The sequence below is a fragment of the Bombus pyrosoma genome, linkage group LG10, assembly GCF_014825855.1.
Source record: "Bombus pyrosoma isolate SC7728 linkage group LG10, ASM1482585v1, whole genome shotgun sequence".
Classification (NCBI taxonomy): domain Eukaryota; kingdom Metazoa; phylum Arthropoda; class Insecta; order Hymenoptera; family Apidae; genus Bombus; species Bombus pyrosoma.
The window spans coordinates 12,920,438-12,941,207 of record NC_057779.1 but is presented as its reverse complement, the minus strand read 5'-3'; the positions used below and the strand labels follow the sequence as shown (position 1 = coordinate 12,941,207).

General features: G+C 23.9%; 4 protein-coding genes across 11 annotated transcripts; 2 read left to right on the top strand and 2 right to left on the bottom strand.

Moving 5' to 3' along the window:
- Positions 1-93: 93 nt before the first annotated feature.
- LOC122572209 (putative leucine-rich repeat-containing protein DDB_G0290503) lies at positions 94-10,423 on the top strand. 3 transcript variants are annotated; one of them, XM_043736940.1, is made up of 10 exons: positions 94-247; positions 2,109-2,219; positions 2,387-2,606; positions 2,830-3,129; positions 3,187-3,383; positions 3,631-3,786; positions 4,222-4,510; positions 4,609-4,737; positions 4,810-5,053; positions 10,386-10,423. In XM_043736940.1, exons 2-10 carry the CDS (start codon positions 2,152-2,154, stop codon positions 10,406-10,408), a joined length of 1,626 nt encoding a protein of 541 aa, XP_043592875.1. In that variant the 5' UTR covers positions 94-247; positions 2,109-2,151; the 3' UTR covers positions 10,409-10,423. The 3 variants fall into 3 exon arrangements, with proteins under 3 accessions (XP_043592875.1, XP_043592876.1, XP_043592874.1); XM_043736941.1 differs by lacking the exon at positions 10,386-10,423 and adding an exon at positions 5,304-5,665; XM_043736939.1 differs by lacking the exon at positions 10,386-10,423 and having other exon boundaries at positions 4,810-5,151.
- Positions 6,151-11,965, bottom strand: LOC122572210 (UPF0047 protein YjbQ). 3 transcript variants are annotated; one of them, XM_043736943.1, is made up of 5 exons: positions 11,741-11,965; positions 11,524-11,653; positions 11,278-11,450; positions 10,415-10,551; positions 6,151-10,140 (listed from the first exon to the last, which is right to left on the bottom strand). In XM_043736943.1, exons 3-5 carry the CDS (start codon positions 11,435-11,437, stop codon positions 9,925-9,927), a joined length of 513 nt encoding a protein of 170 aa, XP_043592878.1. In that variant the 5' UTR covers positions 11,438-11,450; positions 11,524-11,653; positions 11,741-11,965; the 3' UTR covers positions 6,151-9,924. The 3 variants fall into 3 exon arrangements, with proteins under 3 accessions (XP_043592878.1, XP_043592879.1, XP_043592877.1); XM_043736944.1 differs by having other exon boundaries at positions 11,524-11,965; XM_043736942.1 differs by having other exon boundaries at positions 11,278-11,653; positions 11,741-11,963.
- A 1,519-nt stretch (positions 11,966-13,484) lies between these two features.
- On the bottom strand, positions 13,485-17,729 carry LOC122572214 (geranylgeranyl transferase type-2 subunit alpha). Of its 3 annotated transcripts, XM_043736955.1 has the most exons (8): positions 17,610-17,729; positions 17,301-17,488; positions 16,965-17,075; positions 16,684-16,802; positions 16,160-16,350; positions 15,883-16,074; positions 15,211-15,786; positions 13,485-14,356 (listed from the first exon to the last, which is right to left on the bottom strand). In XM_043736955.1, the coding sequence occupies exons 2-8, from the start codon at positions 17,301-17,303 to the stop codon at positions 13,914-13,916; spliced, it is 1,635 nt and encodes a 544-aa protein (XP_043592890.1). In that variant the 5' UTR covers positions 17,304-17,488; positions 17,610-17,729; the 3' UTR covers positions 13,485-13,913. The 3 variants fall into 3 exon arrangements, with proteins under 3 accessions (XP_043592890.1, XP_043592892.1, XP_043592891.1); XM_043736957.1 differs by lacking the exon at positions 17,301-17,488 and having other exon boundaries at positions 17,610-17,723; XM_043736956.1 differs by having other exon boundaries at positions 16,160-16,347; positions 17,301-17,716.
- On the top strand, positions 17,053-20,437 carry LOC122572216 (prostaglandin E synthase 2). Of its 2 annotated transcripts, XM_043736960.1 has the most exons (6): positions 17,053-17,177; positions 18,575-18,696; positions 18,805-18,879; positions 19,065-19,402; positions 19,526-19,637; positions 20,040-20,437. In XM_043736960.1, the coding sequence occupies exons 2-6, from the start codon at positions 18,607-18,609 to the stop codon at positions 20,403-20,405; spliced, it is 981 nt and encodes a 326-aa protein (XP_043592895.1). In that variant the 5' UTR covers positions 17,053-17,177; positions 18,575-18,606; the 3' UTR covers positions 20,406-20,437. The 2 variants fall into 2 exon arrangements, with proteins under 2 accessions (XP_043592895.1, XP_043592894.1); XM_043736959.1 differs by lacking the exon at positions 17,053-17,177 and having other exon boundaries at positions 18,388-18,696.
- Positions 20,438-20,770: the final 333 nt, after the last annotated feature.

Genomic DNA, 20,770 nt, shown 5'->3' with positions numbered 1-20,770 from the left:
AAAAATTTAGTATATATACACATATTTATTATTAGTATTAAAAGTTGCATCTTGCTAAGTACCAAAAACGACCGCTATATGTCGCTACTAAATAGCATATACCTTGAGTTCAGTTTTTTAAAAATCCAAATGTGGACTTACCTAATGATACCATAATCACTTGTTCGCTGATCGAATGAGAAACAGTACGTTCTTCTTTACACATTGATTGTTATACACGAAGGATTAGAGTACAAATATTACTTATGTAAGTAAATATTCAGATTGTCTTCCTGTAGTTTATTATATCATATTTTATGTTTATTAATAACATATATTTATTTTCTATCTTTTAGTAATTACAAATTTTGTATTATTTATTTAACGAACATATTTTTGTTATTCACTTAATTTATGCCCCTTTTCGCTAAATATTATAAAAAATACTTCCTTCTAAATAAATGTTAATATACATTTGTAAAAGTTGTTATCATATTTTGTTAAAATTACTACTTCAACAAGTTTGTTATGAAAGTTCAACATTTTCTTTATTATTGTTTATGATTAAAAACAAGTACATTTCTTTTATTATTTATTGCTGTATTAGTAAAATAATACATGACTGAAATATATATAAAGATGATGGCTTCATTAGTGTACATTGAACTGTTTTCATTTTGAATCATTAGATCTTAATTTCTGTTTTAAAATGGTGGTCAGCGTACACTAACTATAATCATGACTTAAAATGGTACGCTGGAAATTACTTTGAAATTAATTATTAGCATTATGATACTTTCAGTCTTATAAATGGTAAATTACTTATATAATTGAAGTAAATAATATTACAAAATAAGTACAGTATTATAAAAATTATAATATAAATTTTCTTGTTATAAGTAAAACATGTATATCGTTGTTTAATGTTTAACGTATAAGATTAATATCATGTACGTATAAGCATATTCATATTCAACAATTACAAATACTTTCTTTATGAAATATTTAATATCATTTTGAAACTACTATAATATAAATATTATATAAGATGCAATTCGATAGAAATAGAAAAATGAATTGTTTCGAAAACAATAAGAAAGTGAAATATATTAGGAAAACCATATAAAACGGAATATTTTATTGTGTTATGATTGTATCAAAATAAAATTATATTAATAGTAAGAACATATTTCATTATTTAAATAAAAATATAATTACGATTCCCATGACGGATAAAGTAGGTAGTAATTTATTAGGAAACATTTAACAAATTGTATTATGTTTATATATTAAATAATATATATTATATGTAAGATCTTTATTATAATATTTACAAGTATACTACTACAAAAATTAGATTTTGTTACACTAGGAACAGATGGTTTTATGTGAACCATATGGCTCCATCAAACGGCACTTAATGTGCATCTGTAGATCTATAAATAGCTAAAATTTTAGCTCTTTGTAACATGCAGTAAAGAAAAGTATATTCGCCTGAAAACTACAAAATATGAAGTTAAGATTATCATATATGTTACTTAGTCATACAAAATATTAGGACGAAAAGTATAGAATGTAAAAAAAAACACAAATGTTTATATATTTGAATTTCTTCTTTCTTTCCTTATTCACACTATTGCGTATATATGCATACATATTATGTATGCACACGCGCTCACACGTATATACATGTACACGCGCTCGTATATCATACACATATTAATTTAAATACGCATAATATGAATTATTTATATGATTAAATGTATTTAAAACTATACATCAAAGGGAATTATTTTTAATAGTTGTTATTCAAACACAATGATTTTATTCATTAACTATAAAAGCTTTTATTATTGTGATAATTTATTAACAAGGATGGTTTACTTTATCCATCAAAGAGTCATCAGTAATGACCTCTTAACTTCTTATCTCAATAACAGCACATTCAATTAATTGATCAAAGGAAGCATTTCAGTTACATAGCATATACTTTTGTAGCTATAGTAATGACATAATTCTCAAATTATTTAAAAAATGTAAGAAAACAATAAAAAGAAAATAATTAAAAATATTCAAGAAAGATATACACACTTAGTATCATGGAATAAAATTAATATTTTTTATTTCAGACAATTCTTTTAAACCCAAGATATTAATTAGCAATAATTGAAAATGAAATATATGTTAATACTATTTCTGCAATTACTTTGTATAGATCTGAACAATGCTAGAGAAATTACGTAAGTTCTTTCATTATTCAATTAATATAATTAAAATAGTTATTTTATATATGATTTTATATTAACAACAGTTACATAAAAATGGAAAGTCAAATATCTTGTTATCCATCATGAATTTTTATTAAGCTTCTGTTATTACAATATAGTTACTGTAATATAATTTTTAGACATGAAGATATTAAAGATGCAATGTTAAGTTTAGTACACATGATGCGAGAAAATACTGAAAAATTAGAAAGGCATGAGGCACGAGAACGTCAGCTGGGAGAACAATTAAAAAAAGCAATTACAGTATTGACAAAACGTATGTCGACTATTGACTCCTTAAAATTACAATTGACAAAACTTGATGAAAAAGTAATGGGAATAGAACAGTTAATCTCTCAGGTATTACTACTTTAAATTTACGTATATTTATCATATTAACTTTTGAAAAAGTTTATAATGTGCAACTTTTTTAAAAACTCACATTTCTATAGCAAAACTTTATATATTTTTGCAATAATACATACATGTATTATTGTATATAATGTACATGTAATATGTATATAATATAATATGTTATAATATAATATTGCACTAAAGAAAAATTTGTTCCTATTTCATTTAGAGAGATGAACGAGAAAGAATACAAATGCAAAAGACTGTTGATAGTTTAGAAGATTTAGAAAGTCGTTTAGAGGGATGGCTTACAGATATTGAAAATAAAGTATCAGAAGTAAATAATAGACCAGATACTACATTACCTCCACTAGATAATCACGCTCATATTATTTCAAAATTAAATAATACAGAATTATTATTAATGGAGAGAATTTCAAAAACAGAGTTGCTTTTAAAATCTGAAGCAATAAAATTAAAAGAAGCCACAGATGTTCAATCAGGAACAACACAAGCATTATTGACTGAGGTAAATAGCATGTTTAAATTTTCATTTAAAAACTTATTAAAATCATATGCTCTGTAGATCCAAGATATTGGCACAAGGCTTAGTGATCTTGAAGTTTCACTGGAAAAAATTAAAGAACAATCACAAAACATAAAAAAGAAATTACAAGAACCACAATTTGATGCCATCTCAAATATTGATAATTATACAAGAATGCTACCTTCTATAAAGAAACATTTAGATGATACTTCTGATCAAATTAAGGAATTACCACAGTATGTATCACTACTCTTGTCAACAATATGTTGTTATGAAACATAAAAAAAATTTTTTTTAAACACTGAATATAGAAACTAAAAGGTTTGTCAGTGCACTAAGTTCATTTGCATTTGTATTAACATAATTTTATTTCCAATTTTTATGAATAATTATGAATTAATCATAATTGTAAATTAATATTATGTATAATTTGATTTAAAATTTTTCTTTGGAAATAATTAATGAATATTAAATTTTATTTAGGATTACTGAAATGCAAATTCTACATAATGAAACTCAAACACTTTTGCAAGAAGCTAAGCATACATTAAAAGATATTGTTACTAAAGGACTTAATAACATTGAAAATAAATTAACAGAAAGTAAAGATGAAACAAAAAATAATATAGGAGCACTTAGGTATTGTTATGTAATAACATACTTCTGATACATTTTAGTTCAATTATTTTAAAATTGTAATTTATTTATGACATTCCCAAAATATAATTTATATTATTACCTTGCTTATTCTTTTCACTTGAATATTAACTATAATTCAAAATTTCTATATAAAGTTTTAAGCATCATCACTATGTGTCAACATAAAATAACTTTTTATACACATAATAATTTCCTTAATCTTATATTTTCAAAATATTTGTATTTATAACCGTATTCTTTAAATTGAACAGTACAAGCATTATTAACAGTTATGTTCCTCTGAATAAAAAAATAAAATTACTATGTATTTTGCGCAAGAATATCATAAATAAATTACTAATTAGTTAATATTATCTTTCTAAATATAACAATTCAGTAATAATAAAATCTTATTGAGTATTTCGGAGGTTTTAGAATGGACTTGGCAAATAATGCTGAACATGTAAATCAAGAATTAAATGATCTTGAAAAAGGGCAATCTGTAATAGTATCAATGGCTGATCATGTCCTAGATACTAAAAGAAGAGTTGAATATGGTGTGCATCAAATTCTTCTAGAGGTAGGAGATTTAGTGAAAGCACAAGGTACAAATATTAATAATACTCTAAATCAAAGATTTGATGGCATATCAAATGATATTATGGACAATCAAAATGGGGCTTTAGCAAATTTAACTACTAAGATGGAACAAGAAATGAATCAGGTAATGATCAGAAATATATTTTTTTAAAAGACTATTATTGAACATTAAATATATTATGTTTATTAAATTTATTTGTATTAAATTTTTTTTAATAAAAGGTGTGGCGACAAATAAATGTCATGTATCAACAAATGACAGAAAGTGCAAAAGCATTAGACAAATTACATAAGCAAAATGAAAAATACGTTAATGGTACAACTTCTACCATGGGTGGAATGGAAACTAAAGTAAGAATTGATATTGAATAAAAAAATGCTTAATATATTACTTTAGATACTTATATGCGTATATTCTTACAGGTAAGCGAAATAACAAAACGCATGACTGAAGTTGATGATAATTTAAATTATCTATTGGGAAGACTCTCATTGGTGACACAAGAATTTAATCAAATTAAAACAGGATTAGGTAATGCACTAGATAATATTAAAGCATCATTTAAAGAAGTTCAAGATAAAGCAAATGATTTAAGACATCCAGGACCACACCCAATACCTGAAAATTACAAAGAATTTAATGAATCTAATAACAATAAACCGGATGGTAAGCTTTTACCACATACTGACAAACACATTTTTAGTCCTCAAATTAATTAAACTTCATATTTTTAAAACTTTAATGTATAACTTCAAGAATTAGACTATTTCATTTTTGTGCTAAATGTAATATGAAAATTTCTTAACTCATTTCATCCATTTAATTTAATTTTTATTGGATTTTTTACGAACTAATTTAGAAATGTTCCCCCTCTAAAGTTTAATAATTTTTATTTGAAACAAAATATTTGTTTTAGTTGTGAAAATAAAATAAACAATATCAATTTTATGTCAAGGATATTTTCATCATTAATGGCACATATCAAGTTATGTTCAGGATTTGTTTTCTACATCACTAATATATGTATTAACATTCATGATAATAATGTGTATCATCATCATATGCTATATAAGTGTTTGAAAATGTATCATTTTAACTTCTGGTTAATGATAATGAACACATAATTTAAAAATATAAATACAAATGATCTTTATCATTACATTTCAACTATACTTTGAGCATTGTAATTTTTAAATATCATGATATGTATAACTCAAACTGTTTTTAATATATTGTTATAAATAATTATTATATAAATAAAATACAAATAATAATTAAGATTTACAATATATTAGAGTCATTAAAATATAAGAAGCCTGGATCAATATATTTTTATACTGCCATATTTTATAATTATAAGAAGTTTAATCAAAAATAAAAATATGAAAGTATGTAAAATAATAAAATTGTAAATATATATAATATTATGCATAATAAAATATTAATGTATATTTTCATACAAATTCCCAAGGTACAGTTTCATACATCTTTACCAAAGAAATTTTTCTACTTTAAGAGCAGAAAAATTTCTCCACTTTGAATATTATTTGTACCTTTTATTATTAAATTTTCTAAAAGTGTAGATTATATTGTAACTTTATTATTGATTAAGAAATTATTTAAGAAAAATACAACGAAAAAATTAATTTGCATGCAAAATATAAGTGAAAAATATAAAAAATAAAAGTAAATATAAAGTGAGTAAATGATTTTTTCTTCTATTACATGTATTACAGTACATTTACCAATATGAGTAATTCATATTTACTATTCCAAATTTTAAATTTTTTATAGAGTGCTATAATTTTATTGTATGTTACACACACATAGGCATCCGCAGATATCTACATATCTACATACTTTTATTTAATTATTTAATTTTATAAATCATTTGTCACAATTTGCATTGAAAACAATTTTTAAAATTATATTTTAGATACCACTCCTTAAATAAATGTGATTAAATATTATCCAAACAAATTAACCCTTTCACAAAAACAATATAAATTAGCATTTTATGAAAAAGACATGTACATTGTCATAAAACAGATTTAAAATAATACTAGAACTATGCTTGTGAAAGATACTAAATAGTAGAGAATTATTTGTAACTACTATATGTAATATATATATAATTGTATAATGCATATCACTAATCCCATTATATTGTTATCTTCTTACTATAATCAAAATGTATTAATTGACCATATATATACAAGAAATGAATTCATTGCTAATGATTGGTTTATACATTATAATGAATTAATCTTTGTTACTTTTTATTTCTAACTGTATATAATGGAAAAATTAACATAATATATTATTTTTACAACAGTAAGATTTCATATCATGATTCATCTATTTCATAATTGTATTTTGTACGACAATTTTAATTGTAATTTTCACTTTTTATATTAAATACAATTTAGAAATATTAATAGTATGTATGTTGAAACTTACTATGTTTTGAATATAATGTTATACAAATTGGTATTTTTATTTCTTTAATTCTTTGAGTAAACAACTTGGTATAAAAATGAGATATAGTAAAATTCAACTTTGTAAAATTGTATTTTTTTCTTTTATATTATAATGAAACTTTTTTCAAGCTGCATAAGAAGTCATTGTATTTATTTTATATAAACAATTTTATATATTACTACATTTTAGGGATATTATACAATTATCATATTTGCATTTAAACTTCATTACATTCGCTCATTATATGGTGTTCTCACTATACCCTTCACTTAAAAATATAATTTTATATGTACATTTAATAACGTTAAATTTAATGTATAATAGTATTTATTATATACTGTATAATCCTAATGTATTAGTTTTCTATAATTTGTTATTATAGGTCCACTATATCCAGCTAAATAAAAACTAATATTTTATATATCTAGAAAATTTTATAAATATCGAATAACTTAAATATTTCAAAAACCGTGATTATATCAAATGTTGTTTATCTCATAATCAAGGCATAAAAACATCTGATTATCAATTAAATATGCAAATACAATTTTTTATTTTTCCAAATATTAAGTTTAAATTTTGATGATAATTATGCTATTATAATAATATTATAAATACTAAACCTTTTTAATTACCTTGTAAACAAATCACAAAACAGTTTGAAAAAATGTAAATGTATGAAATATTTACACAAAATTATATTAACACTTTTTGTTAACACTTTCATTAAATCATCCACTATATAACATTACACTGCAAAATATAGACATAATCAAAAATTATTTATTAGTAAATTAAAGATTTATTATAAGTATTTTTTTATATAGATAGGAAAATACCAAACAAATCTTAGAACACAACTTTGCAAATTGTACACACAATTATATTATGTCAATGTTTCTAACATTTTCTTTCGTAACAACATAAAACAACTTTTCTTAGAAAATGGGAAATCATACTAACTTAATATGTTGCACATATAAATGGAAAGTAACATTTTATAAATGCTGCTTATAATTACTTAGTAAAAGTTTAATTTCAGTTATATAGTTATTAATTTTTTTATAGGCATGTGATAAATATACAGCTTAAATTTTTTATTTTAGGAATTGAAACCAATGATTTGAAAATTTATAAATTTGTCAAATTTGTAGATTTGTTATAATAACAACGATTATGAGATAATCACTATACATGTGTTTTACATAATATTAAAAATTTGAATATGCGCCAACTAAAAACAAATATACACACTTTAAAACAAATATATATGCACTTCTTTAATTATAGTTTAAGCAATGATTACTATCTTGCCAGAAAAAATAAAAGTTTATCAGAAAATTAAATGATTATCTTCAAATGTTAAGATGAGATTAATTATATTTATATATATTAATATATTATAAAATATATATATAGTGTATTATTGTTTATGGTAATTATGTTGCAGATATAACAATTTTCAATCATTTAATTTATGAAATGAACTTGGTAGGTGAATTGATTAATAGCAAATTGCTATGAACTATATCAGTTACCAAATATAATATTGATTTCTATAAACTTAGATATTATAATCATTTTCATTATATTTATAAATTTTACATATTTAATAATTTGGATTGTTGAGCATATTAACAAAATTAGAATTGAATTCACAGATGAATTTCAAATCTTTAATGTTATATGATGAAGTATACCATCTCGTTCCATATATTTCTTTATGAGAAAAAAATGTATAACTTGCCAAAAATTTATCATAATTTTTGATAGCTTTATATTTTTGAGCTGTTAATATTTAAGCTATATGAATTGCATTGGATACTTCATATTAAAGCATATTCATTAATCATAATGGACGACCATTTATACTATATATGAGAAAGATTAACAACTAACATCGACTGCTTGCTTTACAGTACATTAGATACATTAACAAGCTCCCATGATAAGCTTTGGTTATTTTAATAACATTGTAAGTAATTTTTATTACAACTCTTTGCAGTGCTACATTTCTAGATGACATTTTATGTTTTAATTAGATTAATTAAGTTTCTAGAATATTTTTATCAGTAAATACCTAACAATGTAGTAAGTCTAAATCATTATTTGCATAGTTTGATGATTCTCTTAACTGTCTACTTTCATACTGACTTGTTGCCCACATGTTGTTACTATCAATATAACTTATGTGGATATCTCTAGCAGAAATATATTAGCACAGCAAAGAAGTGTTGATTGTAACCTATATACACCCCCAAATGCATTGGAAACGTCATTAAAAATGCCTACCCTATGATAAGCAGTGAGTTAGAAAGTTATAACATATTGCACATACTCAAGCTGAGATTTTCTTACATATTATAAAAAGTGATGTAAGGTCTCAGCTGAGCAATTATTAATGCCATTTTCTTTATTAATCTTTTTTTTTACAAAAGAATTATTTAAATAAAGCTATGTAATTAAATTCGGAGTATTGGACGCATTATATCGGAATGCATTACATTAATTTTCTAAGAGCGATGAAGAGTGCAGGATACTTGTAATTCGTTTATATTTATTTCTGAATGCATATAATATACAATTGCCTTGGCAGTTTATAAGTACTGAACAACATTATATATTCAATGAACCACATTTTTGGATAGTTACTGTTAACTCAGTTTAAAGAGAAATGTCTCTATATAATCTAAATAAAATCATAAAATGTACATTTACTAAATGTTTATGTACTTATTCAAATATAAGTAATAAATATATTATATTTATATGTATAAAAAAATATAAGATATATGAGATAAGCATAAGAATATTAATAAATATTGTCAATTAATTTTATGATTTTACAAGTTACGCCATTATAAAAAATGCTGGAAATTTGTGATAATGAATGGATATAAGAAAATGTAATATTTATATATTTTTGAAGTATCCATACACTCTTTTCTGAATTATACTCTTAGAATTTGTCTAAGATTAAGCAGCTGCTAGCTTGAATCACTGGATGTAGATATGCGCAGCTGACGTTTGCTACGCCTTTGGGGGTGTGAGTGGTCCTAGCTGCTAGTAGAAGCAATAGGACTAACAGGGCTCAAAGGACTACGTGCAGGATCCCTGAGACAACCCGTCAATGTAATAGCTACTTTGCGACTTCCAGCATCATTACGATGTTCACATAACCAAATTCCTTGCCACGTACCCAAAGTCAATTTGCCATCAGTAATTGGAATACTCAATGAAGAGCCCAGAAAACATGCCTTTACATGCGCTGGCTATAAATAATATAATTATATCTATGTATAAATTTATAAGTCTATTTTTATAAAGTTACTATATTTATAATTAAAAAAAAAGCTGAACTTTCATTTTAAAATGATTTGCTATTAAAAAAAATATAATTATCAGCATATTGTTTTCTCTTATATTTAATTGCATTGTTTTATTAACATAATTATTATGAACTACAACAAAAATCCAGAGATCTATATATATAATGCACAGCATAATTTAATTTCAGGAATAATAAGAGATATTTCATAAACTTACCATATCATCTGGTCCTTCACAACTGTGTCTATAGGCCAAACCTTCAGGAACTATTTTATTAAGCATCATTTCTACATCATCTCTAACATCTGGGTCCCAATTTTCATTTAGTGCTAAACTTGCTGATGTGTGAAGAACTAAAAAATAATGGAAACTATTTATGCTATAGGAAAATATCTTTATAATACTTATATTAATTCTATGAACATTTTATTACTTCGTCTGGTTAATATAATTAGTTTACTTAATACATTACCTATAAATATATCATTTTTATTTCCACAATAATAATATAGAATTTTTAACAAAATGTTATTGTTTTAACAATTTGTTAAAATGTAGCAAAATGTATACATTTTCTAATTTTACCACAATAATTAATAGTATCTAATATTAACATACTTTTCTATGTTTTCTTTATCTTATCAAGTTTATATGTATCATTAAAGGTTATCAGTAATAAGAAAGAATATTTTGTATTCTTCTTTATAATAGATTTTAGTATATTTTTTAATTTTCTCTTGGATTCTAATCCAAATTAGTAAAAATAAAAATATTTGTAAATAAATGTTTATTGCTTTATATATATATACATAAATATTATATATATAATAATATAGTATTATACATATACTATTACATGTTATATTAGTATACATGTGAATATGTATATTAATAAATATGTATACATATACTACGCAATATAAATATTATTTTCCAGAGATATGAAATACATTAAAATTGAACTTTTACTTGAAAAAAAATATAAAATTTATCAATGCTTTGTCTAAAAAATCTTAATAGCTTTCTTTTGTACTATAATGTTATGATAGAATTACTTTTTATTAAAGAAACTCACTTACTTTGTATATGACAAAGTCCGACTGAAAATTCGCAGAGTTCAGGAATTCTTCTTAAGATTTCCTCGGTAACGTGATGGATACCTCGACGCTGTGGTCTTAGGTTAATCTTTGTTTGAAACCAAGCAGAGCCGATTTGAATTCTTCTATTTGACGAGGCCATGATATGATATACGCTGTAGAGATTACACACTTAACTAGACTCGGAATAAAAATTTTCTCGCAAATCGAAGATACGATAAAATCTACTTCAAGCGAAAAATCACAAGAATACAGTCCACTCCATTGAATATAGTATGCGTCTAGTATCTTCGCCACTTGCCGGCTATAAGATGTATGGATGTACCCACATCTTTTAAAGATTGTCTAATTGCATCTGCTATATTTCGTATTCATAAAAAGGTTATGAGAAATAATGATTCAATGTGCACATACGTATCACGTTTACATACATATATACGCTCACCTTCACCTACACGAAATATAATAAGTATCAGGTACGCATACTAACAGCGAAAAACCAAGATGATAAAATTATTTCGAAATAATTCATCGTATCCCTAAGAGATTTGAAATCTTTTAACAGAAAGTCCGCTCGGTAAAATTTTAACAATGATAAGCCATATTGTTTGCCATATCAAGTGTCAGAGAATAAATAAATCGAATAGTAATCCAAACAATAATGTAAGTTGCGTTCAGTAATGGTACGTTTTCTACTAGAACCATTTTATTTCTTATTGATTGGTTCCGATATAAGCGGCAAATTAAAAATTATAAATGTCGAATAAAGAGAGAAAAAGTTATACACATATAATAGCAATAACAATTCTGAGCACTCAGGAATAACAATTTTTAATATTATAAAGTTATCATTAATTTAATATTACTTTGTTATACGTATATACATATGTATAATCGTATAAATAATTATTCACAATTACAGCTATCAATATAATTATTATAGACATTGTCTTATGTTTTATTGCTTATATAGTACTTTATAGAAACGCTTATGTTATGTATTATATTATATTATGTCGTATATTATATTAAATAAAATAGAAAATTAAATACTATAAAACTATCAGATGAAAAGAAAGATACAGCAATTAATTATTTGAAACAATATAGGAAAAATTATAGATTTATTTGCTTAATTTCATGTAAACGAATCGAACAGTTCTAATATTATTTTATTGTATCAAACCTCAATGAAAGTAAAAATATTTAATGTAATAGATTTGTTTTATTAGATAATGCATTTTTGATTTTACTAAATTTATTATTACGCGCGGAAAAAACCGCTTGTCCTTATAAAAGTAAGTTTCATTAAGCAACATTCATGAGTACCATATTATATATATTTATATTTTATGAACAAGTACTAGCACATAATATTTTCTAAAATTAATTTCAGAAAAAAAGCAAATCGGGAGTAGTATACAAATTCAATATTTTCAAAACTTCCAAAACTTTTGAAAATATAAAATTCACAGAATCTAAATCGCATTTCTCAATTTTAAATTATTGGATAAAATAGTAATTTTTAATCATTCTTTAATTTTATTATAAAGTTCATTTAATTTTATATAAGTAAATACTTGTCTTTCAAAACAGATTAATTATTCAATAATGACTACAATGTATTATTTAAACTTAAGAATTGTTTTAATATGTATATAATATACAGATAAAAAATCTTTTGTATAGAGTTACTATTTTTTACAAAGCAAGTCATAATATTATCTTTCATTTATTATTTGTATCAATTTCACGAGTTACAATAAATATAAAAAGTCAAGATGTCCTGCAAATCACTTTAGTTTTTTTTTTATTTATTGTTTGTTTACATTTTACAATTTGTCCATTAGGACATTTGGTAAAATATTACAGTTTAAGTTTTGATGAAATATAGCATGTGGATGGTTACCCCCAGCGGGACTCCATCTTCCAGGTTGTTTATTGTTCTATTGTGAGGACTTTAGTGTTTGTGAACAATGTGGATAGTCTTAAATCTCGGGGTATACAAAAACTTTATCTTTATATAAAGGAATTTGTAATTTTATCTATTTATTTTTTAATTACATTAACTTTTTGACAATGTATCAATTTGACAACGTAAGATAAATTAAATTGGGGAAATGAGAGGCAGGTAATAATTAAGAAAACATTAAAAATAGTTTAAATTTAATTAAAACGGAAAATGTATATATTATTTATGAAACTATATATTGATTCAAAATACAATTTGTATATTTAAAAAATTTATAACAAGGATATTACATAATTTCATTAAGGAAATAAACTTTCTTCTGTTATCTTAATTACCTTTTTATGCAATGTAGAATTCAGATATTTCTGATTTTTTTAAATTGTGAACAGTAACGAAAGTAATTAAAGTACTTTAGTCATATATTCTATACATTACTGTATTTATTGAATATTGTATTGAATGAAAATATATAATATACAGTAAGTTATTTAAATTTAGAAACTAATTATACAAATTTATAAAGTGTAATATAATACAAAAAATAATAAATAAGTATTTTTATTTTTCCCATATAACCAGACTTTAAATTTTTACTTATATACTTATGCTGGACAATATCTTATTATCAATATGTGTATTATGAAAATCATTCTACATATAGTTGCAAATCTGGATTGATTTGTATAATGCTATTTTCTAATTCTTTAATATTACAGATTGGATTTTCTCTTAAATCAAGTAACTTTAATTTATGTTTTGTTAGTAATTGTAATATTTCTTCTAAATTATTTAGTTTATTATTTCTTAATGATAAAACTTCAAGATTCTGTAACATAGGAAACTCTTTTAAATTTTCCATTTGATTGCTTGAAAGTGACAATTTTCTGCAACTTTGGAGTAAAGATAATTGATTTAAGGAACGTGATAAATAATTTGCACTAAGATTTATTTGCTCAAAGAAACTGAGATATTCGTTATTGCTGAGTGTAGTTAAATTTAATCCAGAAAGATCAATTTCTATTTCTGTTTCTTGATCTTTTTCTATATTCCATAATTCAGATATTTTGTATTCAATTATGTATTTACTCCCTGAAAAAAATTCATTGTTTAATTTCTAAATTGAAATAACAAATAATTAATTATTATAATTTAATCAAAATTATATTTTAACATAATTTTATATATTTTTCTATTTATTATTATTTATTTTAGTCCGTGCCTTTCAGCTTTGGACGAACTGTCGGTTTTACATTTCTTGCACTTATTTCGCTCCTTATATATTTACCTCCCCTCTATATATTTTTCTAACAATTAATTCTATATCTAATTTTATAGCATTTATAAAAGTCATTAATTTTAGAATCAATTCTCCAATAAGAACAATCAATTTTATCAAACTTAAATTCTACAAATTAAAGTTAGCAACTGTAACATTTTTCAAATTTTTTAAATTTATATATTCAGCAATAGTATAAACTTACTTAACCTTAAATAATCTAGAAATAAGTCCTGCAGAGTGTTTCAACCTTGACCAGACCCCTAAATATCTTCTTTATCTTTGTATAATTGCAACTTGTGCTGCTATCATGTTAGACACAACTTCACCTTTTACAAAATGCATCACTATTGGTTAACGTCACTCTGAGCACTTGTATCAAGACATACTCATTGTCTCAGAATTTTACTTTATCAATATTCAAGATCACTTTGAGACTATATGATAGGCAATATATGTATAGAATAAATTTCCTGTCAAAAAATAAAAGTGACTTTCAGAAAACTTGGTAAAAATTACCTTAAAATGAAATTTCTTTTCTACAATATCTCTTTTTTTGGAACCATATCATTAGAGTTAAAAAAAATATGTAGCTGTTTGGTTAAGGATGAAACATTTTGTATATATATCATTAAATTTTTATAATTTATTCGTTAAATATACTTACGTAAATCTTTATAATAATTAGACCGAAGAGAATCAATATTAACAAGAACATTCAAATTTGTTAAAATATTTTCATAAAACTGTATAAAATTGATTTTCCTCATTAAAAGAATACTGGTTAAATAACCCCACTTATTATTAGGTTCCATTTCTACAAGTTGTTTGTAACTTGATAATTGTTCTAGTAATTGATCTTTATTAGAACAGGATTTATATTTCCTTTTTCTATATATCCATTTCTGATTAACACAGAGTAAAGGATAAAGTATTCCTTCAATTTCTATCTGAACATTCTTTGCTTCATTTAACTGTTTTCTAAATTTTCCAAACCACAATTTCGAAATCTTTGTTTCATATAAAGATTTCCATTGAACGTTCTCATTTTCATTATTTATTTGTAGACATATTGACTCGGCTAGTATATTTTTATTAGCAAAAAGGATCACATTATTATCTTGTATTAAGGCTTGAGAAAGAATAGGAAGGCATTCATGGGTATCTAATAACCATCTCTGGTAGAACCAAGCACTAGTATCACTAGGATCTGTGAATGTGGCATTCATGACCAAATCTAATTCTAAAAGGAAAATGGTAATTTTGTTATAAATATTACAAAATAGTTTCAAAGCAAACATATTTTACAAACGCTATTAATATTCCATAAAAGCATTACCTTGTTTCTTTTTTTCATCAATATTGTTTTGGTCAGAATTATGAAATATTTTTGATAACAATAAACTCCTGTAATGCCAGGAAGAATAATTAGAGAAATTATTTAGAATCTTTGAGGTAGCAAATTCAAATTCTTCTTCAGGAGAAATTCGTGCTTTTTGTACAACAAATTCCCTATAATTCCAACAATGAACTAAAATAGACCAAAAATAATATTTGTATATTTTACTACTTTGTAAATAATAAAAATGAAAAATTCAATAACATTAGTAACTTACAATTTCTGTCATCCAAATTTAAATACTTGGTGCATAACATTAGTTCTCTTTTCCAATCACAGTTTACTAAATGATTCATAATCCATATTCGTTGATACCATACCCAATAAGATTTAGGATTTTGTTTTAAACAATCTTCAGTAAGTCTTAATTCATTTTGATAATACTCCTCCAAAAGATTTTCATTCCTGCTTATAGTTATATTACATGTTATATAACGTTCATTTTGATGTTAATTTTTACTCATAATTGTTAAATTTAAAATTTAATAAATTTGCTGCTTATATAATATTTGAATTTAAATATATATATTTATTATTCTGTGTTAGAAAAATTTTTCTTTGTGAATCTTAAGTGATTAATATATATATTTATAGTATCACTGTATTATGTATAATACGTTATACATAAAAAATTATATTAATAAAAAATCAAATAAGATGTACTTATTATTTAATACTAAAGAGTTCAAATAGCTATTAATCATTTAAAAAATATTAAAATTATTGCTATCACATAATTACCAATCATTATTTGTAAATGCCTCTCTACGAATATTCCATAAAGTATAAATATCTGGATTTTGCTTCACCATACGTTCAATAACCGTCATTAATTCTTCGTCATAAATCTTATCATTTCTCTGTAATATATAACATTAAATAGTTACATTTTAATAAATTTAACTAAATTACTTTTTCTCTATTTTATTGTTTAATTTGGCTGCTTATCATTTAAATATATGAGATTATATAAACACAATTAGTTCTATGATATATATTAAGTGATATATTTGTGAAATTACTTTCTTAAACACAATACTCATGCCAGTTCTATAATGTGAAAGTTTTTCAGCTCTTTCCTTCTTCTTCAATGCTTCCTGTTCTGCAGTTGTTTGAACTTTTACTCTGCCATGCTGAAAATTTATTATTTTTTTTATTGCAAATTTAACCATATCAAATGTGAAATATATAAGAAGTATATATAACGATCAAATAATGGAAATGTTACATCAAAGGTATTAAATTATTTTATTTCTTTATTTATAGTATATACCATCTCTGATAGTTATATTTAAGTACTAATAATTTATAAGGATAATAATAAAGTAAAAGTACAGTTAAATATTAATTTTAATTACCATGTTGAATATCTCTTCTAATCTTTTTTAATATATAGATATATTTGAAACTTTTACCTAACTTTGAGGTTAAATTTGTTTGTACTGTTTTAATTATAAATACATAGATACGTAATATATATTATATATATGTATCTTATTTATTAGTTATACTTTCGAGATTAATAGATATTATTCGTTCCTAATAGCTAAAACAAAATTATATTATAAAATCACAATTTCATTTTTTTTTTCAAACATCTAGTTCAGCCACGAAGCTTTAGATATTAGTTGACAACTATTGACAAGCTATATAATATATGCGCGTACAAATGTACATGTATGTCACCAGGTATCATTTATATTTGAAGATGCTATTCGATTCAATATTTAACATTAAATTTTTGGTTTCTTTTATTCACAGACAATATGTAAATTACCGACTGTAATTTACATACTTTATTTAACTGTTACGCGGTTGTCACGCCTGCGCAAAATATATAGATACAGAAGTATAATATAAATTACATAACCTTTAAAATTTGTTCATGATACAAATTCAATAGTACACAAATGAAAATCAATTATCAACAATACCGGTGGAAAAAACGTTTTACTCAATTAATCTGTTGATATTATTACATCCATTCTACAAATAAATTAAAACGAGTTTATTAAAGATCGAATATGAAATATAAATTTTCTTCCTACAAATTGTAATTTATAAATGTGTAATATTAAATTTCTATCTTCTAAAGAATAAACTCTTTATAAAGTTAATAAACTGTTTATCAGAGTTAATGCAAATTATAAGTGTTATTAATTATACATTTAGTGGTTTTGTAATCAACAATAAATAAAGATACAAATTTGTGCTGGATATTTTCTTATAATTTTATTAGATTATTTATTAAATTTCGTATTAGAATGAAAATTAAATGTGATTAACACGTGATCTATAAAGTTTATTACGAAAGTCATATATTTTGTAATTTTAATGCATAACCTTTTTTGTAATTGTCATATTACTGAGAGGTGCAAAATAATTTATTTAAGAGTAACGTATTTAAAATAATTAATTTATTTTAATCTGTGTATATAATAAGACTTCATAATGTCTATATTGCAAAGACTGTCAAGATTTCCACAAAACTTATATTATGTTAAAAATGTTATTAAAAGATATCCAAAACGAAATGAAAGTATTTTATCAGCATCTCGACAATCTTCAATGTTAAGAACTGTATTTAAAGCAAGTCTAGTAGGAATTTCTATTGGATTTCCTGTTGGTATAGCTATTACTACAGGATATTCTTGGTATAAAGATATGGAAGCTTCAAAAACATATCACCTTCAAGGAAAAGAAGAAAAAATTAAAATACTTAAAGAAAAACCACCAGTACCAGTTTCTAGAGAAGTATTTTGCGTTTACATATTAATTCATGCTTAGTTAATTCAAAGCTTAACATTGGATTAATTTGTTTTTCATACATCAAAGTACTTTCTTATTTTATTTTTATTGCAGATTATTTTTCCAGTGGACACTACTGAATTAAAATTAACTCTTTATCAATATCAAACATGTCCGTTTTGTTGTAAGGTAAAATATTCATATGTATCATTTATTTAGTAAGTACTGAATTAATAGTATGATAAAGATATAATTAGCAGCATGTATATTTTTCAAATAAAAATATAGTATCTAAATTTTAATCACATTTTTTTAGAAATAATAAATTATTGTTTTCATAAATTGTGATAATTGTAAGTATAAAACCACTTTAGGTCAGAGTTTTCTTGGATTACTATGGAATATCTTATGAAATTGTGGAAGTTGATCCTGTATTACGGAAAGAAATATCTTGGTCATTTTATAAAAAAGTACCAATACTTTTAGCACAAGTAGATTCAGGATATCAACCTTTAAATGATAGTTCAATGATTATTTCTCTACTAGCATCATATTTGAAAGAGAGATCCCAAAAAATTAATGATTTAATAGAATATTATCCAAACATAGCAATGCATGATGAAAATGGAAGATTGAAATATGAAATTATGAATAAGTATTTCTTAATGTATCAAGATAATTTACCTGCAAATAAAATTATGGATAAGGTCATGTAAGTTCCATTGTAGAAAGAATAGTTATTAGTTAGTGGTATTAAAATTACAATGCTAATACTTATATTTTATGTTACTAATATTTATTTAGGTTTTGTATTTTGAGTAACATATTGTTCTAGGGAAGAGCGTAAGTGGAGAAAATGGGTTGATGATGAATTTGTGCACACACTATCACCGAATGTGTATAGAACACTTGATGAAGCCTATAAAACTTTCAATTGGTTTTCTGAAGTAAGTAGTTTAATAACAGTTAAGCATCATAACATGCTATATAAGCAAGCAAGGTAATATAATAATTTTAGCATTAATGTATAAATTAACCCCTTGCCATACTTTTACGAGTCTGAGCCGTGATGAGAATTTTGAGCCAAACTTGAATATCACGAGTCAGACTCGTGGTCTTAATCTCGGGCCTAGTGTGAATGTCTTGAATGGTATTTTTTTTCTAAACACGGGTGCGGCTATCTACGCAGTCAGTCGCATAATATCATGTTTCAAGTTCCGATACTGTCTCTGCCACTTCGGCTCCTTTCGCGACCATTGGGACGCAACGTTTGGGCCCAGATTCTTCCGAGTATGACAAGGGGTTAAAAAAAGAAGGTAGAATGAAAAGATACTTTTTTAATTAATTAGGTTGGTAAATGGGAAGAATATTTTCCAACATGGGAAAGATTAATTATGATAAATGTAGGTGCAACAGCTATGTGGCTTATATCAAAACGATTAAAAAAAAGACATCATTTAAAACAAGATGTTCGACAATCTTTATATGATGAAATCAACAAATGGTTAAACGCTATTAATAAACATGGTGGTACATTTATGGGAGGAGAAAAGCCTAATTTATCAGATCTTGCTGTATATGGAGTTTTGAAGAGCATAGAAGGATGCAGTGCTTTTAAAGATGCTTTAGATAATACAAAACTTAGCACATGGTATAATGCTATGACAAAGGAAGTAGAAACTCATTCAGGAAGCAAATATTTAATGACTAAATAATATAAATAAAATATATTGATTTGTATCGTTTACATTTTTATTATCTTATTATTTACATTACAGTTTTATTATCATTTGTTTGTGATTGTTTTTTCATAATTCATTTTGATCATTAACTAGATAGAATAAAATTATATTTTATGCTCTTTTATATTGGTATCACTACAATAAAAAGACACAAAAGAGATTGTATTATAAACAATAAATTTGTAATTATGTAGAAATTAAAGAACATATGAATAATAACAGTTCAGTTCAACGTATGAGAAGAATAATAACATAAAATATAATGATAAAATTAAATATACCTATATTTTAACATAAAATCCAATAATGATGTAATAATGATACAATATTTACACTTC